At 36.6% G+C, this 21,434-nt stretch overlaps 1 protein-coding gene across 1 annotated transcript; it reads right to left on the bottom strand.

The window, feature by feature from the left end:
- Positions 1-1,215: 1,215 nt before the first annotated feature.
- On the bottom strand, positions 1,216-21,183 carry LOC139463460 (uncharacterized). The gene is made up of 3 exons (XM_071244728.1): positions 20,715-21,183; positions 14,269-14,310; positions 1,216-1,526 (listed from the first exon to the last, which is right to left on the bottom strand). The coding sequence occupies exons 1-3, from the start codon at positions 21,181-21,183 to the stop codon at positions 1,216-1,218; spliced, it is 822 nt and encodes a 273-aa protein (XP_071100829.1).
- Between the last annotated feature and the right edge of the window lie 251 nt (positions 21,184-21,434).

Here is a 21,434-nt window from a genome sequence, read left to right as displayed (position 1 = left end):
GCAGGATGAAAAACAAAATTTGTCAATAGAATAATGTTAATTCATTGAAACGAGTTGTTTCAAAGTTTCATTTTAAGGACCATATGTTGTTTAGGGAATGAAGATCACTAGATATTAAAAATGTTTTTTACGTAACATATATAATTGAACTGTCACAAAATGAGAGTTTTTCCAGAATCTCCAGTTTTTCAATTTTGAGAATTGTCTGAATTTGGCATTATCATTACCACGATGCCCATACAGTACAATGAAATTCATATCAATTAGCTAGTTTCCATTGTATACTCATATGAAACTATTGAACCAGTTTTTCATGAAATACATCAAGCATTATCCATAAGGCTTCATCAGTGGCACCAAGAGTGGATATGGTAACCATTTTCGTAAGAAATAGAAAGTATTGCAAAGGATGTATCAGAGATACTTATGATGGTATGTATCGGAATGCCAACAGTCGATTCTTGAACATCTCAACTTCAGGCTCTGTAAGGTACATTTGACAATATGCTTATACGAATTCTTCTGTTTGGATTATTGTGGATATAATCCAACGTTATTCTTGGCTTTGTAAATCTGATATCATTTACTAAATCCTGAAAAAGAACAAACTACCCTCCGAGAAGAATGAACTATCTGTGTGTACTTAATAATCTACGTATGGGTGTGAAGTAGTGTAGGAGTAAAAGCGTTCGGTCGTCACTCCGAAGAAACGGTTTGGGATAGAATCTGTGAAACCAATGCTGTTTCTCACCCGAAATATGGCTCGTGTATTGCTAAAAGAGGGTAGACCCATACACACACAATACTATGATGACACATATTTTAGTTCATGGTAAAACACTTGTTCTATTGGAGATGTTAATACAAGAATATGTACGTTTGGCGTTATTCGGTTTCAGTTCTCCACCGGGGCATAGCGCCCCACGATTCGGACTAGCGGTGGATTTGATGCCTTCAAGAACAGAAGTCCCCAGAAGTCCCCTACACAGAGGAGACACTATGTTAAAGCTATGCATCCTAGAGAACCGTCAATGCCACAACAGGAAGTGATCAAACTTTGCCGAATGAGATCAAATTCAACTTCCTGTGATCAACGTCTCCTGGCGTCAACACCACCATCAACGTCCCGGGGACGACGTCGACTCCTTTCGGTCATGACGTCGAACTTTCAGAGGGTTCCCGATCAATGTTTTTTTGTTCTAAGAGTCACTTTATTCATGACGTCATAGTACCGTCATCTAACACGTCATGCGCAACTTGTCCTACTGAGCCGGTAAGTTCCTCCCGTTTCTGTAACTTTTTGGCTTTAATCCGTCGATTTTGGAACCAGATTTTGATTTGGCGTTCTGACAGATTGATAAGCTGTGACAACTCCCATCGTCGTGATTTCGATATGTAGGTGGATCCCGAGTACTCTCTCTCCAACTCCGCTATCTGGAATTTGGAGTAAGGACGACGACGCTTCCGAAGCGTCACGGTCGTTGGCGCAATGGACGTGGAGGGAAGATGAATCGACTGCTGCATCTCTGAAACATACATTGAAGAATCAGTACAATGATTCCACCCTAGATTCAGAGAGTCACGTTTTTTAATGACAGCGTTTGTACCAATTGGCACTCATTACTTTGAGACCATACGTGATGGTACTTAAACTATGATTCCAATAATTACAATCAATACTAATTAAATATATACTATCTTCCAAGTAGATAAATAATATGATGTAGATTTTAAAACATAAGATAAAAAAACATTAAATAATATCGGTCAAAATAGCACCAGTATATTGTTTATAGAAACGATTCAAAATGCAAGCCATTTCTCATAACGAGTAGTGGGATAGCCTTGTGGTTAAAGCGTTCGCTCGTCACGCCGAAGGTCCGAGTCCCAACCTGGGTACAATGTGTACTTAATAATCTACGTATGGGTGTGAAGTAGTGTAGGAGTAAAAGCGTTCGGTCGTCACTCCGAAGAAACGGTTTGGGATAGAATCTGTGAAACCAATGCTGTTTCTCACCCGAAATATGGCTCGTGTATTGCTAAAAGAGGGTAGACCCATACACACACAATACTATGATGACACATATTTTAGTTCATGGTAAAACACTTGTTCTATTGGAGATGTTAAAACAAGAAGGTCCGAGTCCCAACCTGGGTACAATGTGTGAAGCCAATTTCTGGAGTACTCACGAAATATGATTGAAATAGTGCTAAAAGCGGTGTAAACCATACTCACTCACTCTTTTCTCATGAGAAAATGAAGATGAATTATTCAAACAATATAATACGCAGGAGATTAATGTAACATAGGTCGGGGATGAAGAATAATTAGATGTGAAACACATTAAACAGGACGTCAGGTGTCAGTAATAATGCTAAGAGCCGATTAGTTGTAAAGTGCTGTGCCCTCAGATACACAGACAGTACAATACCTCCCGGTGGTGTTAAGAATAACTGAGACAATTTGTGAGACATATGTGATACACGTACGGCAGTTATGAAAAGTGTGCCCTGTACAAGTTTGCCTCTTAAGGTTACAACATAGATTCCACATAAACCAGTGAGAGATAGCTGGAGCAACGATTTCCTTTGGTCGCCCCGTACAAGGATCATTACTGGGGCTTATTCTTTCATGGAAGCCCCACGGGGCTATTTACGTATTTAGCATTGAAAAGATGCTTTTAACAATGAGCCACTTAACTACAATAAGAATCAGATATTCTCAGTTAAACTTAAGTATGTGACGGAATTGTTTTGATATGAAACACAGATAGTTTAACTATCAATAATCCATGTATATTTTACGTATTTAGCATTGAAATATGGTTTAAATAACGCGTCACAAAACTAAACTAAGAATCAGATATTCTTCGTTAACCTTAAGTATGTGACGGAATTGTTTTGATATGAAACACAGATAGTTTAACAATCAATAGTACATGTATATTTTACGTATTTAGCATTGAAAATGGGTTTAATAATGTGCCACAAAACTAAAATAAGAATCAAATAATCTTCATTATAATTAAATTTGTAACAGAATTGTTTTGATGTGAAACACATGATTTATTTTCGTAAATTTTTAAAAATCCGATTTCGTCTGTGACAGATCTTCACACGGGTTAATCAAGTTCAAGTATCCATTATAGGAACTCCCGATCTCATTTCCCTTACAACACGACCATGATTCACCATAACCCGCCTGCTCAAATAAATCTAGGTGCCTAAAAATATAGGTAAAACAACGTTCTATCACCCTCCAGCAGATCAACTTAGATGACACAAGACCTTTGACCAAGTGAGTCAGTTCACATTGTCAGCATAACTTACAAAACTGAAATAATAGCCCGTGATGAAGCTTGGCAAAGTACAATTGATTTAACAATGATACCTGAAGTAATAAAAGTCAAATAAGAGACGGAGGGATACCTGAATATATGCCGTTTCATCACTTCACGCCGCCATTGCGGCGTAATAAACTCCCCGTGACAATGGAAGCCGGCTTACGCACCAGCCCTGTGAGCGCCAGTGTGCCCCCCATGGGGTGCCTATAAAATGAACTTCAAAGCGACACGAGACGTCGTTACAATGTAACTATATGCATTCCGTAATTCTGATAATTTCTGCTTAAACGTTTTGATCTCACCCTTGGGTTTACTGTTAATATTTGACAGTTGGATGACGAGGCTATATTTTGGAATGGCCCAACGTTCGGAATGTAAATTGTGTTGTTGATACAGGAGTTTGTTTAATAATGTTTCGCATTAGTTTGTTGATGGAAAGAGGGAAATATCTCCAAAAGATTTAACTACACCGCCAATGTATTGTCAATATCAAAAATGGCATTATAACCAAGGAATCGGAATGTTTGTCTTAAAAACAAACTCATTGGCATTGGCATTATGACAAGGGTGGAATTAGGACAAGGGAATTTTGCACTGCGGAAATCCGTTCTCAGGAAAACATGGCATGATAACTGGTAATGACGGTACAAGTCAAACATGAAACATGGGTAAAACATTTAGCTTCAGTCAAACGAGACACCATGATATATAGATCTGTACTTAGACCATAAACCACTTTAGCTGAAAATGTTTTTTGTATGTTAGCTAATGAAAACCTCAGTCATTTAATTCTTAATATGACAAAAAAAAACTTTGAAATATATAGAATTGGCTTGAGAAAAAAATCATATTTTTTAAATGGCAGTCATGTAAGAAGCATCACGTGACAAATTGTCTGGCGTTATGAATGAGAAGCGTCGATTGTCAATCCAAATGTTGTCGTAAATATTATTTTTAATCCATATATGGAAATACCCTTTGAGGCAACGTTGAGTAATGAGGGTTACTGAAGAGCAAGGTCGCGCCCTTCCACCCCGCCCAGGCGTAAAACGCACGCAATAAACACAGAACATGTTGATTGCAGCTCGAGAGGTAGAGAATATTTACTCCCCAACCCAAAGCAAACTCATGCCATTTTTTTAATAACCTAGCACCCATAAACCGACCAACATCAAAGACGATTTTGCGACTTGTCACTGTCATAAATGCTGTGAAAAGCAACGCCGGACCTTGCAAATATAACAATAAAACCGTTAAATTGTTAAAATTCGGAACGAACACCCGTCGCCAACCATTCTCCCTCTTCTCTCTTGCGTAGAGACACATTGCAACCGTGGGCGGTCAGTAATCATTTCCAAAGTAAATAAATTATATAAAAACTATAAAGACGGACCCGAGTCGACATGAAAGACGGGATATAAACGTCCCTGTCGTGCCCTCTAAAAGAATAAAAAATGTAACCCTCCTCTTCTCCTCCATCGAGTTTATTATTCATTGTGTTCCGCGAACACCCTCCAAGTCCAGATCGTCAAACAACAATTAAATGAAGATGATATCGTTTTCCAGATTATGATAACTGATAATTTGATGAAGACCAGTAATGTATATTTCTTCATTGTTAATACCACTCCACGTCCTTGGAGAATTGTTTAAACCACGCAGGGCCTTTTTTTGGTAAAGCCGCAAAGCTAATGGTACTGTCTCTGCAGCGTTCAACACATTGTTGCTTAACTGGTTCGTATATGTTTAATTCATGCTTTAATAGCGTAGTAAAAGAGACAAAACCGTTTGTCCTTTGTATTACCTATAAATCAATAGTGTTTCCTATGACAAAATAGATTTAAGCTCATTGTCATTCGCTTATATTAACGCCGTTTTCCCGTCAAAGTTTGATCCATTCTTGTATAACATTGTAAGTCTTTAACGGACAATGACACATAAATTGAGTTACATATTATTTGATGCCAGAGTTTTTTTAAAAAGAAGTTCACATAGTTATTTGAACGCGTGATTTCATATGATTTTCATAACTATTTTGCCTTTTACGCTCAATGAAATTCGTTTTGGCAGAAAATCAAGACTGATCGTTCTTTGGCTTTTGTTTGTCGACGTTACAATAACATAAACGTGTCGCAAATTATGACGCCATTTCTCGAACTGATTTTTTATGAGAATAATGCAATAAATTATTACATTCGCATCATCAACAAAAATAATAAGTTTATTTTAATTAAAAAAAAATAGACACCCAGGATTGTCTTACTGTAACATCCCCGCTCTTTCTTCTGTTTTACGGTTCCCTCACCTAAGCCATATTAAGTGCCCTCTAAGATATACCTCAACATAAACTCATCAACGCAGAAGCAGCGGAGGTTTCCTTCCTTGCTCCTAGGGTGGTCGGACATTAAAACTTTATCTCTCAACAGCTCACCTCTGAGTCTCAGCGTAAATATATCCCACCCGAGACGAGCACTAAAGACAGTAATTCTAGACGAATATTTTCAATATAATCGCATCTTTGGCTTGATAAGCTCGCCATGATCCTTGGACGCTAGTGGTAGCATCTATCCCACGTTAAACTTGTCTTCAACACCTTTCGATATTACGGGTACTTAAAAGTTTACCCCTAGCATTGGGTTACAAACGTTTGTTGGTTTAAGAGAAAAGGTTAGATGTAGACACATATTTTGCAGATTCAAGCATATCGTTGATTTCAATTGTCAAAACATTATGCATTATGTGTTTTTGCAGATTAAAATGGAGCTTCATCTATCAGCCATCGAGATGAAGGTTCCGAGGTAAGTATAATGTTACAAAAAATGTAGTTGTTCACTGTAGTGTTACCAAAAACATATGTTGATGGGGAAGGAGGTGACTATATTAATGGAGACATGATATTTTTAACCAGCTATGTGATATGTTTTTAAATAAAACGAGTAACATAACTGTTTTTGTCTCTCAAAAACACCTTGCAATAATGTAATTTTTGTGGCAGACTACCGAAATTTCTTTTTTGTCCAACAGCCTGATGCATAAATGTTTTTAAAGCATTTTCTAGGACAGTTTATTTGTTTTGATAAAACACTAGCAGCCCACCTCTTCCCCCGCTTTACAAATGGTCGTTCCCTCAATAATATACTGCTTATTATTTGTATCATTAGCCAAATCGTATATTATAACCCCTATCGAACATTATAAGGACGTCAGTGTCAGTATATTGTGTGATAAACCATCTTAACCGTATTATCATCTGAATGTATTGTTCTTGTTTTCGTAATCATTCCATTTTGAGCAAATACAAGGATAATGACAAATTAGTCACTCAATAGATGTTTATTATGAAATACTGATATCAATGATCGATAATACCTTTTACAATTGTTTTATTACACCAAAATGTATCACCTCGGCTTGTTCTCATAAGAACGAAGGAGTGTTGGCATTAACTATTGACCGACACTGAACCCTGCCAGATAGGTGTTTTTGTAACATAGCGTCGTGTCTTTGGGATACCTAGTGTACTGGTTACTATCGTCTCCAGTAAGTACGAGCTCCGTTGCCAGGAGCACTATATTCACCGTGTTTATGATCTCATAAAGTGATAACACCGTTCCCTTAATCTTCTAAGGCAGGCTATTTCCTACCATCCAAACTTCAAACAATTTGTCGCTACAATCAAGCGGACAATCATCTCCCCCGGGCGATATATGTGAATCATAGTTTTTGACAATATTTTTGATTTTAAGAGATCCCATGTGCGAAGATGATTTGGATCTAAATCTACATGTACATCCGGCCATTTACTGTTTTGACGGACTTGTTTTATGTGCAAATCATTCTTAAATATCCGGTACCCATGAAAATCAATACATCTTACATATGATTTATAATATAGTATTAAACTTCAACGCCTTCAACGCCTGAGACTAAACAGTCTCGACTATGCGACGAAACAGATTTCATTGGGAGAAAATATTGGTGAAAATGATCTGCACATGTGTTTATATCCCATCCTTGTACATAAATGGACAACATCTCATAAATGGTGGTATGATTTCATAATTTGTATTTATGAACATATATATTATTCATTAGAAGCGGACACCATTTCATTTCTGACGATGCCAAAATGACGATGATAAAAAAGAATGTACAGTCATGTACATGTCATAACTATATTCATATCATGATCACAATTAATAATATCTGTAGTCAAAAACAAAGCATCTTGCCCTCGGAGACACTGATGAAATGATGGTATGCCTTCAGATCAGTTTACACCAACACCATGCTGGCTTCTAACCTCACATCTGACCAGACGAAACAATGCCTCTGCGAACAGCCATACTATGTTGCCTCAGGTAATGATGTGACTTGTTTGCAAAGGTGTTGAAAGCTTGTGTTTAAAAAACTATACATTCTAGCCTCAAGGCTGTTAAACTGGCTCGCGCAAATATCCTTGATGAACTTCATTTGTCTATTCGGAGCCGTCATATTTCGGAATAAGCCATCAATCATGACACGTTCAACCGCACCGTTCTCTATCGTTCAAAGAAAGCGGTGTCTGACTTTTGCGATTTGCTTTTCTGACAGCTTTCTCCGATTTTGCTTAATGCCATAGAAATTACAGCATTATGAAACATATCAATTTGCCCATGCTTTTATGTGTGTACTGATAGTTCAGTTGTCATGTGGAAAACCTGCTTTGTCAACTCAATACATAGAAAAATGTGTAAGTGTAAAGTTGTGTTTGTCAAACTAATTAATGCATGCAAGATACCTTTTTAATCCCCTTTTCATAACTGTCCCCCATAAGCATATCTGTAAGGTTCACATGCTAAATGCGTTTGTATTCATGTTGTCAGTTTATGGTATTCAAACTATATGATAATATGCATTTCAACATCTCATTTTATATTTAAATTTAAAAAAATCTTTAGATTATGAATGCATACATGAACACGTTAGAACGGCATCATGTTAAGTACACATGATTAATTAAATGTGTAACTTGAAAGTCAACATATTGTCACAAAAAAAATTCCTGAAACAGGTTTGCTGTATTTTGCAATATATACTATGAAACTTTTAAAAAAAGGTTTCAAATGTCAAATGTTTGCGAACCACTTTCTGGTGGTATTTAATTTGCTATACGAGCAGTATTTGAACTTGGGCTTTATAAAGAAGACAGAATTTGATGTAAATTATCTTTGTATTGCGCTTTTTAGCTACAAACAGTGTCGTGTAGGGGTGTGTGCATTTTTAAAGATAATGTACATTGTTATGTTATTTGATGCATAGATTATCTACTACATATAGTTTAGTAGTTTATATATTCCAATTTATTTAGACATATACCCCAAAGGATGTAATTTATACTCATCATAATTTTTGATAATATTTATTCATTCAAATTTTAAAATCCACTACTACCATTATTGCCACCACCACCACTACTACTACTACTACTTAATCCCAAACTACCTATTTGCTGTTATGGGCGTGTAAAATTAATAAATTATAGGCAACTGTGATGTAAGTGCAATTTTACATATAGACAACACTTCCTTTATAGGATATCCTAATTACTGCTACTGTATAAATTAAGCATTTTTCACTACAATCATTAATATCATACTGATCATGACAAACCTCTAACACTCAAGGCACTCCATTCACCCACTAATGCCAGATTAATACACTGAGCTATATTTCCTTGTCATAATGACGGCTAGTGATGTTTAGTATAGGGCACTGACACTCAGTCTTCGGGCGATGGTGTCGTGTCTAACCAAAACGCCACCAAACACACCAATACATTATTAGACATCCATGATGACATGGTGTAATCTTCTCTCAGGATTTCTGTTCCATATCTGAACATTTTCCCTTTGATCTGATTGATTGTATGATTTGAGTGGCACTCGAGTTGACAAGGCTATGTGAAGGCTGCTTTGGAGACATCATTCAGCGTTTGTTTTCTACGACTCTTGCCAAGAGGTTGTCTGATCAAGGTTACACCATTCACGGCCTCAGTGAAGCTTTCAGGTATTTGTTGGTAGACGTGTGGAGCACATTTCCAAATTGGACACATCGGTGACAAAAATGATGTCCGATGCAAATCCCTATTTGACTTTTACCATATGTTTCCGTGTTTTTTTCAGGTGAACAATTGACTTGCCTTTGCGTGTGTTTGTGACGGGTGCCAACGGGGGTGGGGTGGGGTGGGGGGGTGTGGTGAGTGGGGGTGGGGGTGGGGGTGGGGTGTGTGTGTTGGGGGTGGGGGTGGGGGGGTGCTGGTGGGGGGGGGGTGGTGGCGGCAAGGATACCCTTAACTGTTCGCTTACCCCTGGTATTATCACTATTTGAGATTTATTCACAAACACATGCTCGTGATATAATGGGAATCGCACCATTGACATAGTTTCTCATGGATAAGGAAAGGCTTTTGTTGGTTTTATTAAAAAAACAATGATAATGGCGTTCGACTTGAATAGGAGTTTAAAGGCGTTGTGACTTTTTGCAAATTAATCTGGGATGCTGTGTAGTGTATAAAGAGACGATACATCATTGATACTAAACAGGGCGAATCCTGGATTCGAACCCACTGATATAAGCTCCTGGTACACCTGAGCGGAGCCACCCACACAGTGAATTGCAAAGCCTTAGATGACATGGTCAGCCTGCCGCCCTGATGCCAAGATAAAAGGATTAAGAAAAGGATATTTTGGCGTTATTAGTTACTTATATTGTTCAATAGCTATAGCGTCGCACAAAAGACATAAAACTAACATTAAAGTAAGTTATGACGTGTTTGTTAACAAGGAAAGCAGTAGTTTGTCCATTGGAGGTAGTGTGAACATGTAATCAGTATATGGTGACGAATATTTCTTTGATCGGACATACGTTTGTAAAATATGTCTCCCCTTCTTCAAATCTACTCTTCGACTTTTTATACATTCTCCATACGATGGTTTTCTCCATACACAAGGTTATAATGATTAAGGATGTGACCTTAGACGCAACTAGTCTGTTTTTCTAAAAGTAATACTGTTTATGCTGATTATGAACCATGCACATAGATATATTGTTTCATCATAACTTAATTTCCAATATATTACCCAACAGTACGGCATACCAAACCTTCATCCAAAGTTTTCATCGTTACCAAAATTGTTTTTCATTGTTACTATCATCGTCATCATCAACATTGTCTGTCATCATCAGTTTCAGACCACCACTGCGTTACACTGACGATTTGTTACTTGTTTTTATTCGTGTTATTATTGCGACAAGTATAAAAGTTACCTCGTTAGAGCAGAGCTAGCTATTATTGTTATCCCATTAGATACCATACGTGATGTTATCACACGATAACGTTCGTATGTGTATAATAGTGATGGAGAATTTGTAGTTAATGTGAAATGTACTTTTAACGTTTTAATCGAAATATAATTTTAGGACATCATTCGTTATAGTAATAACAAGTATGATTAAAGAGCAAATGGGAATTTACTGTCACGCGCCATATCTAATCTGTTTGTGTGGGACACAAAACATACGACGACAAGAAACTTCAGTGTACTTAAAATGCAAAGCGTAAATATAGCCTACGGCTAGTCACACGGGTGATTGGTTCTGAACCTGTCTCTGTTAGCTGTCGCTCTATGTGATAAATTCTGGTACACATAGTATCAAGGGGCATGTTTAACATATGACTGTTGTCACGTAAAACCTGAAACGAAACCTGTACGTTCACAAATACATTGAGATTTGAAAACCTACTGTCCGTTTGAAAACAATAGAGTTAGGCGCATATATTCAACCTTTTTTTAAAGCAAATTCTTCATACGAGGAAAAGAAAAATTAAGCCCTTCCGTTGTATTGGAAATAGTCTGTAGCGTTGTTTTGGCAAATCCTAGTTCTTATAATCCGAGACCCTTGAAGATCCGGAGTAGAATAGGTCTTCAGCAACCCATGCTTGGCTTAAAAGGCGACTATGCTTGTCGTAAGAGGCGACTATGCTTGTCGTAAGAGGCGACTAACGGGATCGGGTGGTCAGGCTCGCTGACTTGGTTCATGCATGTCATCGTATCCCAATTGCGTGGATCGATGTTCATGATTTTAGTCACTGGATTGTCTGTTCCAGACTCGATATTTAACATACCGCCGTCATATAGCTGGAATATTGCTGAGTGCTGAGTTAAACAACAGACAAACAAACAAATCTTATAACCTGACTTCGCTTTGCCTGTGAACTACAGCATCATATTCGCAACTTAAAATTCAGATTTTTTTAAATGAACTTGTAACCTCGACTTAAAGAATTTCACCATGTAACCATTTAACCATTTTTAAGAATCCTCAAGCCAGACCATGTATCTGCTAACAAGCATGCCCCTCTGACGCCAACACAATCGTGATGGAACTAGGGCTTTGAGCCTCCCGTGTGACACTGTCAATCAAGTGCAAATACCTTTAACTGGATGATCTGCCAGACCTGTTTGGCAGTGTAACAGTAAATCAACGACATGAACTCATGTTAATACTTCAACAACGCCTTTTGTCGTGACGTACCCCAGTTGTTAGGTTGCCGACTGCAGTTGATCATGCTCCTTGAAAATATTCATTGCTAGTCTAGGCTTAATGAATCAAATGAATTGTTGTATGGCTGAAAACTACAATGTTGCAGAATATTGATGGCATGTGCTGACTACGTTGCTCTACTAAATTATCAGCAAGGCTTCAACATAATTATGCATTTCTTGGTCTGATTTATTTTGTCGAAACAGAAGAACTAGAATTTTATGTTAAAAAAATAATTCCTCATATAATATTTTGTTTCTGTCTTTTTTTATATACAACTTCTACATATACATACATTCAGACCTTTAGTCAGGCGCCATCATCAATATTACATTTTGTGTAAACATGTTTTATTTACTGGATCCTTTTTCAACTCTTGAGTTTGGTATTTAAATATTTTATACCTTACTAAGCCAAATCAATCTGTCAATAAAAACAAGACCATGAACAAGACTGCATAATTTACTACACCGTGTTCCTATCTAAAATATAATGTGCTTGAGCCAACAGTCGTTATGCCGAGAATTTAAGCGAGATCGTGAACACACATGCTTGTCCTTGTGCCTCCGATAGCGTATCTTATGACAACCGTACCTGTGTTGACATGTGACATTAACCCTGTAAGCTAATTCTTGTAACCAACGCTCATTTTGCAATCAATACAAGTTTCTTTGTTTTCAACCACCATTTCTGAGTCACCGAAAATATCTTGAAACGCTGTATGCGAATCAAATGTGTATCTAAGACTTTTTGCAAAAGTGTGTATTTATTATAAACCAGTTGGCAAACGAAACGAAAGTGTACACCTTAAAATTGGCAGCGATGCTATCAAAACGTTACTAGGCTCAAAACAGTCACTGAAACACTGCAAACCACAACTATGATACCCATCTAATACATCGCCATCGAATAACAGTTTTGGTTGTGTTATTTTTAGCTACCATCAAACATGGGTGAATACTTTCATTTACCTATTTTTTTATACATGTAATGCACATACGTGCTATGCTTATGGTTGCATCGTCCTCCTAATCCATACTTTATGAATTGCTGCTATTATACATACGTTTGTGTTATATGTATTTTACGCAAGACGTACATTCATCAGTGTTTCTGTATCATACGCACGTATGTAGCGTGCATATACGGCCCTATTACCTTAGGCACGATGTCAAAATACATATAGGTTCACTGGGTCATTCTGTCCTTGGCTAAGGCAGTTACCCTTACTCATGTTACAGAATCTTGATTTCATTTTGTAACATCGTTTTATATTCTAACGTTCATGTACCTTTTGCAGACACATCGCCATTGTCGGTCATTGACCCTTACGCGTATGTATTATTAGCCAAATACAAACTGACTATAAAATTAGAAAATATAAATTACTCAGTCTTTCTGAATGCCTCATTTTATGGCCACAGTTTCCTTCCTAACCGTTTCGCAGAATACTCCAAGACAGGATACGAATGTTGACATTGAGGTAAAGCAAATTGAAATGCTGTTTGGTTTGACATCAAATGAGGTTGAAAATACGCCAGTTCCATGATAATATCAAAACATATCTGAATAATCAGTCACATCAGTTATCAGTCCCAACGTGGACACTCATAACATCGCTATCAAAAGATAAATGGTTAACATGTACACTAACATGATCTTCTATTAGGTGCTCAATTACATTAGGGAGTCATGAAAAACGCCTGTGACCATTTTCACAACGTATATAATATTCTGTTAGTAGTTTGAACTGACTAGTAATCAGAGAAGCAGCAATCCAAACTATATACGCTTTATCATCTTCATTATAAATTAAGGTTTCAAGAGAAACCATAATCCTTCAAATAATGACAACTGTATTAAACTATACATATGTGGGATTCATTTAATAGTTTTCGTAACATCATACACAAACTAATAATGGAAAAAATAAAATACATTGGAAATGTTATTATCGAAATCTAATAAAGTGTATAAGTGTCATAATTCGATTTTCGTCCCATCACTTTAAAATTAATAACATGTTACTTGTATCCAATAATGTGATGATGTTGCAGGATGTATCAAATGAAAAGCAATGAAAACACAATTACATTTGTCTTGTAATATCAGCACAGATGATGAGAATTAGCATAGGTTAGTTAATAGGGAAACAGAAGAGAAATATGTGTTAGAGTTCGGTGAGATTATTATTGAAGTGATAGGTGCGACCATGACCGTTCGTCAGTTTCCCAAAGGGGGTCAACGACAAGGTATCGTTGACCAAAGACCAGGGTGTTCAGAACCATAGAAGATCACTCTTTGAAACTGTACATAGGCTAGAACTACTGCAATTTACCTGATAATCTGCCAATCATTCCATTGTGTTCCATTTCATAGTCTGAAAAAGATCAGCCATATAAGAAAAACAAACCTAAATTGAAAGAAAACTTGGAAGAACCTTTGCAAAACTACAAGTCTGATATATACGTGTTATTGTCAATACTTATATACCTCAACGATCCCATGCACTGGAAAAAAATTGAATTACCACCAAATAGAAGGTTTGTTTGCATCTGCATAAACATTGATTCATTATGTCGAATAGTGCTTTTTAACCAAACATGTTTATCAAACCAGATCTTTCTCATTAAATGTATAGATTAATTTTGTTCCTCTCTTTGAAATGGAACACAATCTTCTCATAAAATTATAAAATTGACAAAACAATGTGATTCGATTTAGAGCGTGCGGGCGTTTCCCTATTTCGTGATTTACTCTACACTACCCTCAAGATCAAAACGTTATAACACTTTATCATTCTTTTGTTGTTTCTCGGGCCACATTTGTTATCTCCCCTAGATCACATTTGTACACCCAATTCCTTTAACATCTGTTTATCTCGCTGAAGAAAAGAAGAGCCTTGAGGTACATATTATGATCAACTTTTTAATCTCTTTCATGTGGCCGTTTTCACATGCTTGAGACCGTAAGGTCAAGCCGCCCTATGAATTACATTTTCTGTCCTCGTGAATGAAACAGCCTGAAGACAATCTTGTTTACATCGTTATACCACTCGACTGTGACCTATCGGAAATATACAAATATGTATAAATTCTTAACTGCATTTTATAGTCTTGTTTTATGTGTGGCATAATGTAGTTGTTGCCATGTACGACAAGAGAGTTAGAGGCAAGTTACCATTTTATCAGATGTATTGCATAACATAAGACAATACGTAATTTTTCTTTTTTGAAATTGTTTATGAGGGACATTTATACATTGATTTCTAATGGGTTTGGAGGATTTGGATAAATGTTTCAGGTATATTAGTGTGGTTTGAATTAATCTATTTTGCTTGGACTCATTGACGCGAAGTATCGGAAGTAATGTTTTCGTGTATTGTATTAATGTTAAGGGTAAACTCGTTACCTTGTTTAAAAGCAACACAATCCATATTAATCATAGACAATATTATTCATTATATTATTGATTACTTTTCATACAATAACAGTCACTATTGTATCGTTTAAATGTTACAATATAAAACATCACGGTGCGGTTATCGATCTTCATAGCGCGATACACACTGCCACCGGAAACTGATCTATCAAATACCGCCCCCACCCCCCTCGCTCAACACACAGCGTCCCCATTCAAGTGTGATCGCCCCCTTCCCAGGATTCTCTGGCCCCCACCCTGTTTTATCTCTGGTGTCGGTTTATGAGCCTTTCAAACGGGGTAATTACAGTGATCATATGGCATAGTCTAAACGCACTGACCAGGCCGCTTTTCTGTCCGGATTTTAAGGTCGCTCTAATGATTCTGTTCAGCTGTAAAAGTTCGCTTTGGAGCATTTAGACATTTTTAACGAGTTTTTAATGAAGAATCTTCCAATTGTTTTTCTCAACTACTTTTATCTCTTTGAATAAAAGCGAGTGTTGTACCGTATCCCTGATATGCTGGGGCTATTGTTCGGGGAATCAAAGATGGTAGGTGATTAAACAGCATGGCGTGGTGACGGTAATTTCACCTAAACCTTCACACTTTTAAATGCCAAAATGTGTGGGAAATGTACCCTTTTGAGGCCGAAATGGCGATAAAATATTCCGAAACCTGTAATTATGATACGACAATTACCAACTTTGTAAAACACAAAAATTACAAGTACCTTATTTCAGCTTCGTCAACAAACTTAGAACGAGATCATACATATCACCACTGATATATTGATATTAGTTGCACATCAGTATTAACCTTCAGCTACTTATATATTCATCGTTTTGCCAGAATGAATGAGTAGTGCCAAATTATGCCAAATCATTTTCATTCCAAATTTCCCAAGATACTAATCTAACACTATTGATACGCATTTGTCAGATGCTCATATTAAGCGAAAATGTATTGTATAAAAACGAAACAAGCCGATATTAAGTCAAACAATATCAATACATATTTATAAGACAAACCTAACGTGTTTTGAATTTGAGGTAATCTGGCTGCAGATAAAACGTATCTTATTCTAATTTGGAAGTGAACGCATTCGATGTTTCAAATGTAAAAGAAACCATGCTCGTTTTAATTTGGAAATATGGAATAGATGAACAGACACTGATTTATCAATGAACGAACATTAATTCGTTTATAATTGAAAGGGACTTGATTGATCAGTGTTAAATAATGATACTGTGGCGACGATACATGTGTTCCAAAGATTCGTATTGTTCCATCTGCCCTGAGGCTATGACGTACATACACTGTTACACAGGTATTCACAGGTAATAAACATACTCTGACATAATCTACTTCACACCGTTTGCTTAATTATCCTTCATCCGTTTGATTTTTGAAATTTAATCATTATAATTTCCATTTAACGATATATTGTTTGGAGTTTCACTTTCCTAACTTCTGTCAATGATATGGTGTCTTCGTTGAGACCATATGCAATTAATGAATGCAAATAGGTTGACAAACTTACTGATGTGTCATCGTAAATGATTTAATAAGATTACTCGTGTTTCAATTATTTGCGGTCGTGTAGGCCATTTATGTTGAAAGATCTTTCTTGAAAAATATGAAAAATTCATTTGAAATATAACAGGGTAATATACATACATTTTTACCCAAACCTGGATATTGTGTTATAGAAAATATGATGTACTCACTAATGGTTTTAGCAAGCAATGGAAAAGGCAGATTACAATGAGATGAAAGAGTCTCTCTGGTAGACATTATGATCGAATATAGATATGGACATTCCGAAAACAAGTCCTTCCCTTTATTGAGTTTTTACATGGGATTTAAGTTATTCTGAAAATGTAATGCTCAGATCGCATGCCAAACGCGCATACCATTTACTCTGTTTGTGAAAGTAAATTACGTATGACACAATAATAAAAGCAGGGCAGTTTATTGGGAGCAACATCACGGCTGATTGCCAAGACAAGGCGTGGGACATAAGTTTGCACGTGTATGATGATGATTTGATGGTTTCAATGTCGGAGGTTGTTCAAACACGACAGAAAAAAACGCATTGTTAAAAATCTATTCTGAGACAGCATTTTGTAGAAATGCCTTGTACAAGAAGGCTAAGCCATGTTACAGAAAACATGGTTTAATGGTAATTCATAAACTCATGATATAATCAGAATCGTGCAATAGAGATTTCTATTGTTTATGGAAAGGGTTTTGTCGCTTTTATTTACATCCTGTCGTTGTACCTTTAGAAAATCTTTATCTGAATTTATACCTCTTGGAAAGATACACGTAGTGTAAGACGGTTGGTGTGTATGCAGAATATAGAAATAAAAATTGTACTTTTGGATGACAGTGTTAAAGTTGAATTCAAGACATGAATATATACAAAAAGGTATATATGCGAATTCAAAATATAATGTTTGCTATAACGAGCAATAACCACACACGAATACAGGTGTTCCTATTAAAAAGGAATAGAATATTTAAAGCTTGAAAAGATAAACAAGTGATCTCATATTTAGGTCAGAGAAAATGGGATATCTCTTCGTACCCTGTTATGGTATTTCATGCAGCTTGTGATATTTTGGAGATGTACCATTTGAGGAAAATATACCAAACTATACAGTTATTTATGAACGTTGGTATACGTTTCAGTGAAACATTTTTATTCTTTAGCTGATATAAACACTTATTCTTAGTATTGAACGATTCAACCGGTAGATTTTTTATAACAGGTTAATTGTTTAACTTGAATATCAAACTATGTGCTGTAGACCTGTTCAATATGGATACCTTGACTAGGAAGATGAAAAAGCACTTAAAATCAATCACTTTAATTCATAAATGAAAAAATAATTATGCCTTTACAATACAGTTTCTTTGGGTTAATCAATTTCCAACCATAATATTTGACGTATAAAATGCTTTAGTTTTAAAAATGACATCTTTGTATATTGCACGTAAACAAGCAAAATGTACATGTATATAGATGAGAATAAAAGAGAGACTAACATTGAAAACGGGAATGAGGATTTCCTTTCATTGTTGATGTATACTTGCCTGCTTGCATGCTCCCTTCGGTATCATTTATGTAACTTGGAAGTATATATATATTGAAACTTGTATTACATATGACTGCTTATTTAATATAATTTGTATCAGTGTATGAATTCATTTAAGATAATGCCACAGAGCTTGGTGTTGTGTATTCCGTTTCCCCTTGTGACGTTATATGTAATTCAGGAATATATACAACTCAAAATAAGTAAAAGAACACCCGATTATTTGATGTTCCTATAGTTCTGTCATGCCAGATTAACTATGGTACTATGAAAGAATCGGATGCTCTTTAACTCCTCTTGAGTAGTATGTGTTCAGGCTGGATCTATTATGTGAGGAATGACATGCAGTTTGTCTGTTTCATGACAAATATCAGCTATGGTATTCGTAATGGGTTTACGTTGAAATGGGATGTTTGGAAGCTTGTAATATATTCTTTTTGAGAACATCTGGAACACGTTAGCGTCATCGTACTGATAAGCGTTTTATGAAATAACTTAAGACAGTTGGGATTTACCCGAACTTTATGTATAGTGTCGGTATATGTCCTAATTACATTAACCAAGGTATATGAATGCACATGAATTATGATACCTTGTGCTTCAACAGAAAGGTAGATATGTGCAGGCTTACTTAGATATATATGTATCTATAAATGTGAATCAAGACAAATTGATTCTACAGAAGGATTGATATGCACTAACTATGATAAGAGTATATGTGAATCATGACAAATTGCTTCTACAGAAATACAGATTGGTGCTGACAATGCTATGTGTATGCTTGTGAATTATTACAAAATGAATCTACAGAAAGGTAGTTATTCGGTTGCTATGCAATGTGTATACATGGAATTATGACAAATTGCTTCAACAGAAAGACATGCACTGACTGCTAATTATACTCAACGACAAGGAAATTACGTCACAGTTTTAATAATTAGATTGAAGAATTAACCACTTACAAGGAACAGACACAGAACCACGGTTTTAAACGACATGTATTGCCTTTTAAGTGCATATCGTGTCATACTCAAACACAGGGTCGTGCACCTTGTGAATCACCGAAACGGGTTTTCGTCATATGGAGAAGGGTAAATATTTTACTTCATATGTCAAATCTGGGATAATATTAAACTGAAATACTGGTATATTTCACAGTGCTTGTCGACCCTGTTAAAACTATATGTCATATAGGTGTATTTCAAATGATATAAGGCGGCGTAGGTCTGCAATTTGCATGTACTGCATGTCGTATATTAATGATGCAGCCACAGGTGTAACGTCGCCAAAACGTTGTAGACATGAAAGTTACGACCTTGCATATGTCATTCTACCTGTTTAAGAAACCAACTAGAGTGTGCATAAGTTGCCCTGTTTGGCGTTGCCGAGTAACCGTCGTCAAATAAGAAACACAAGAAGAAATGTGTCACATGGTAAGCGAGCAAAGTTAAAATTTACATTTCGATTCTTTAATTCCTACATATAAAGTAAATAGTGTTGATTTCAAAGTAATAATAAAAAGAATAATTTGTGATGTGGAGCATTATTTTACCTTAGATGTGTTAGTTACATTAGCATTAAAAGTACAAATCTGTTTCGTGTAAATTGTCTAGGAAATTTTGTGACTAAACACACGAGGAACACATAATTACTTAAATTGGGGTAGACGTATGAAGGACAAACTTGTATTATCGTGTCCAAATTGCTCCAACACGTTGAGATTATATTCCACAATTGTCATTTAGCACTAAACATGAAACGATACGGTAAATGATGTAACACGTGTTCCTTTTTAGAGATGACACTGCACCATCCGCACTTTGGACCTCTTGATATATACATATGAATCACAAGTTTGATATTTACGAGACAGGTGGTGTTTGACGGTTAGTGCATCTAAAAAAGACTTTTTTGGAAATATCAAAATGTATTAACACGAACATTTTTAATAAAGAAGGTTAATAACCTGTTTGCAATAAACTTGAAAACAATCAGTATGTTACATAACTTTATAACTTGCTACAGCCCGAAGTTTTGAACTGCAAGGCGGTAATCGCCAGGAGAAAATACCTAAATATATGAATTAAACGCCAGAATAGGTATTACGACATGCAATGAAACCGTAGCAGTTATCTGTTATGGCATCAGTTCTGGTAGTAGTTTTATGTATCATTGCTACATAACAATGTAATTTGATCCAGGGTAGAGTATGAAACATGCAAATAAACGTGGATGAAACATTTATGAATCATATTGATCTTACCTCTCTGGCAAAAGCTTTGATACGGTGACATCCCGGGTGTTTTATTGAAATCTAGCGTCGCAGAGACTTCAGGGTTTCTCCAGGAATTGTCAATAACATTGAGTCTCTGTTGACCATTACAGGAACAAGAAATAGCACAACAACTACGCTGTGTCTCCTCCCGACCGCCCTCAATGTCAGTACGAGCGTTATTTGGTTTGTACAATAAACTTTCATACCCCGGTTTAACCAAGTTGTTGGAGTCTCTTGGAGTTGAAGCTTCAGAATTCGTGGAACAAATGGTCTGTAGCTTCCAATCGTTACCGTTATGTTGTTTGGTGGTATCAGTCTGGAAAGGGTAGACTGATGGTGGGGTGAAATACCCCGAAGGCCAGCTAGCTGGGTACATTGCTGGGTAGTTTCGATCACAGTTGTTGCTCTCGGAATAGGCTGTAGGTAGATGCCAGCCCCTTATCGCATACGGGTTCATTTCGTGTGTGCGTAGCGAGGGTACACAGTAGGCATTAACTGGTTGGTCCCTTGACTGTCAACTTGAAGCAGTTGAAGTTTCGTCCAATAATGTCCCGCCCTACGACCGGTCACTCCTAAGGGGAGGGGTGGAGATTCACTGCCCTGTTTGTCGACCCTGCATTAAAATAATACGAGCTCCACCGCCAGGCTTTGTTTGATTGACAGCTGAGGCAATGGCGCGTGATATCTCGCTCTCCCCGACAAAGGTCA

Source organism: Haliotis cracherodii, unplaced genomic scaffold, assembly GCF_022045235.1.
Source record: "Haliotis cracherodii isolate W230 unplaced genomic scaffold, xgHalCrac1.p SCAF_16, whole genome shotgun sequence".
NCBI lineage: Eukaryota > Metazoa > Mollusca > Gastropoda > Lepetellida > Haliotidae > Haliotis > Haliotis cracherodii.
Note: the sequence above shows the minus strand (reverse complement) of the source record. Positions and strands in the feature narration are given on the sequence as shown.

Coding starts and splice junctions, on each gene's coding strand:
- LOC139463460 (XM_071244728.1), bottom strand. CDS start 21,183: ATGAACCCGTATGCGATAAGGGGCTGGCATCTACCTACAGCCTATTCC. Junction 14,311..20,714: donor TCAAAGCTTTTGCCAGAGAG/GTAAGATCAATA, acceptor GATCTTTTTCAG/ACTATGAAATGGAACACAAT. Junction 1,527..14,268: donor AATGATTGGCAGATTATCAG/GTAAATTGCAGT, acceptor TGTATGTTTCAG/AGATGCAGCAGTCGATTCAT.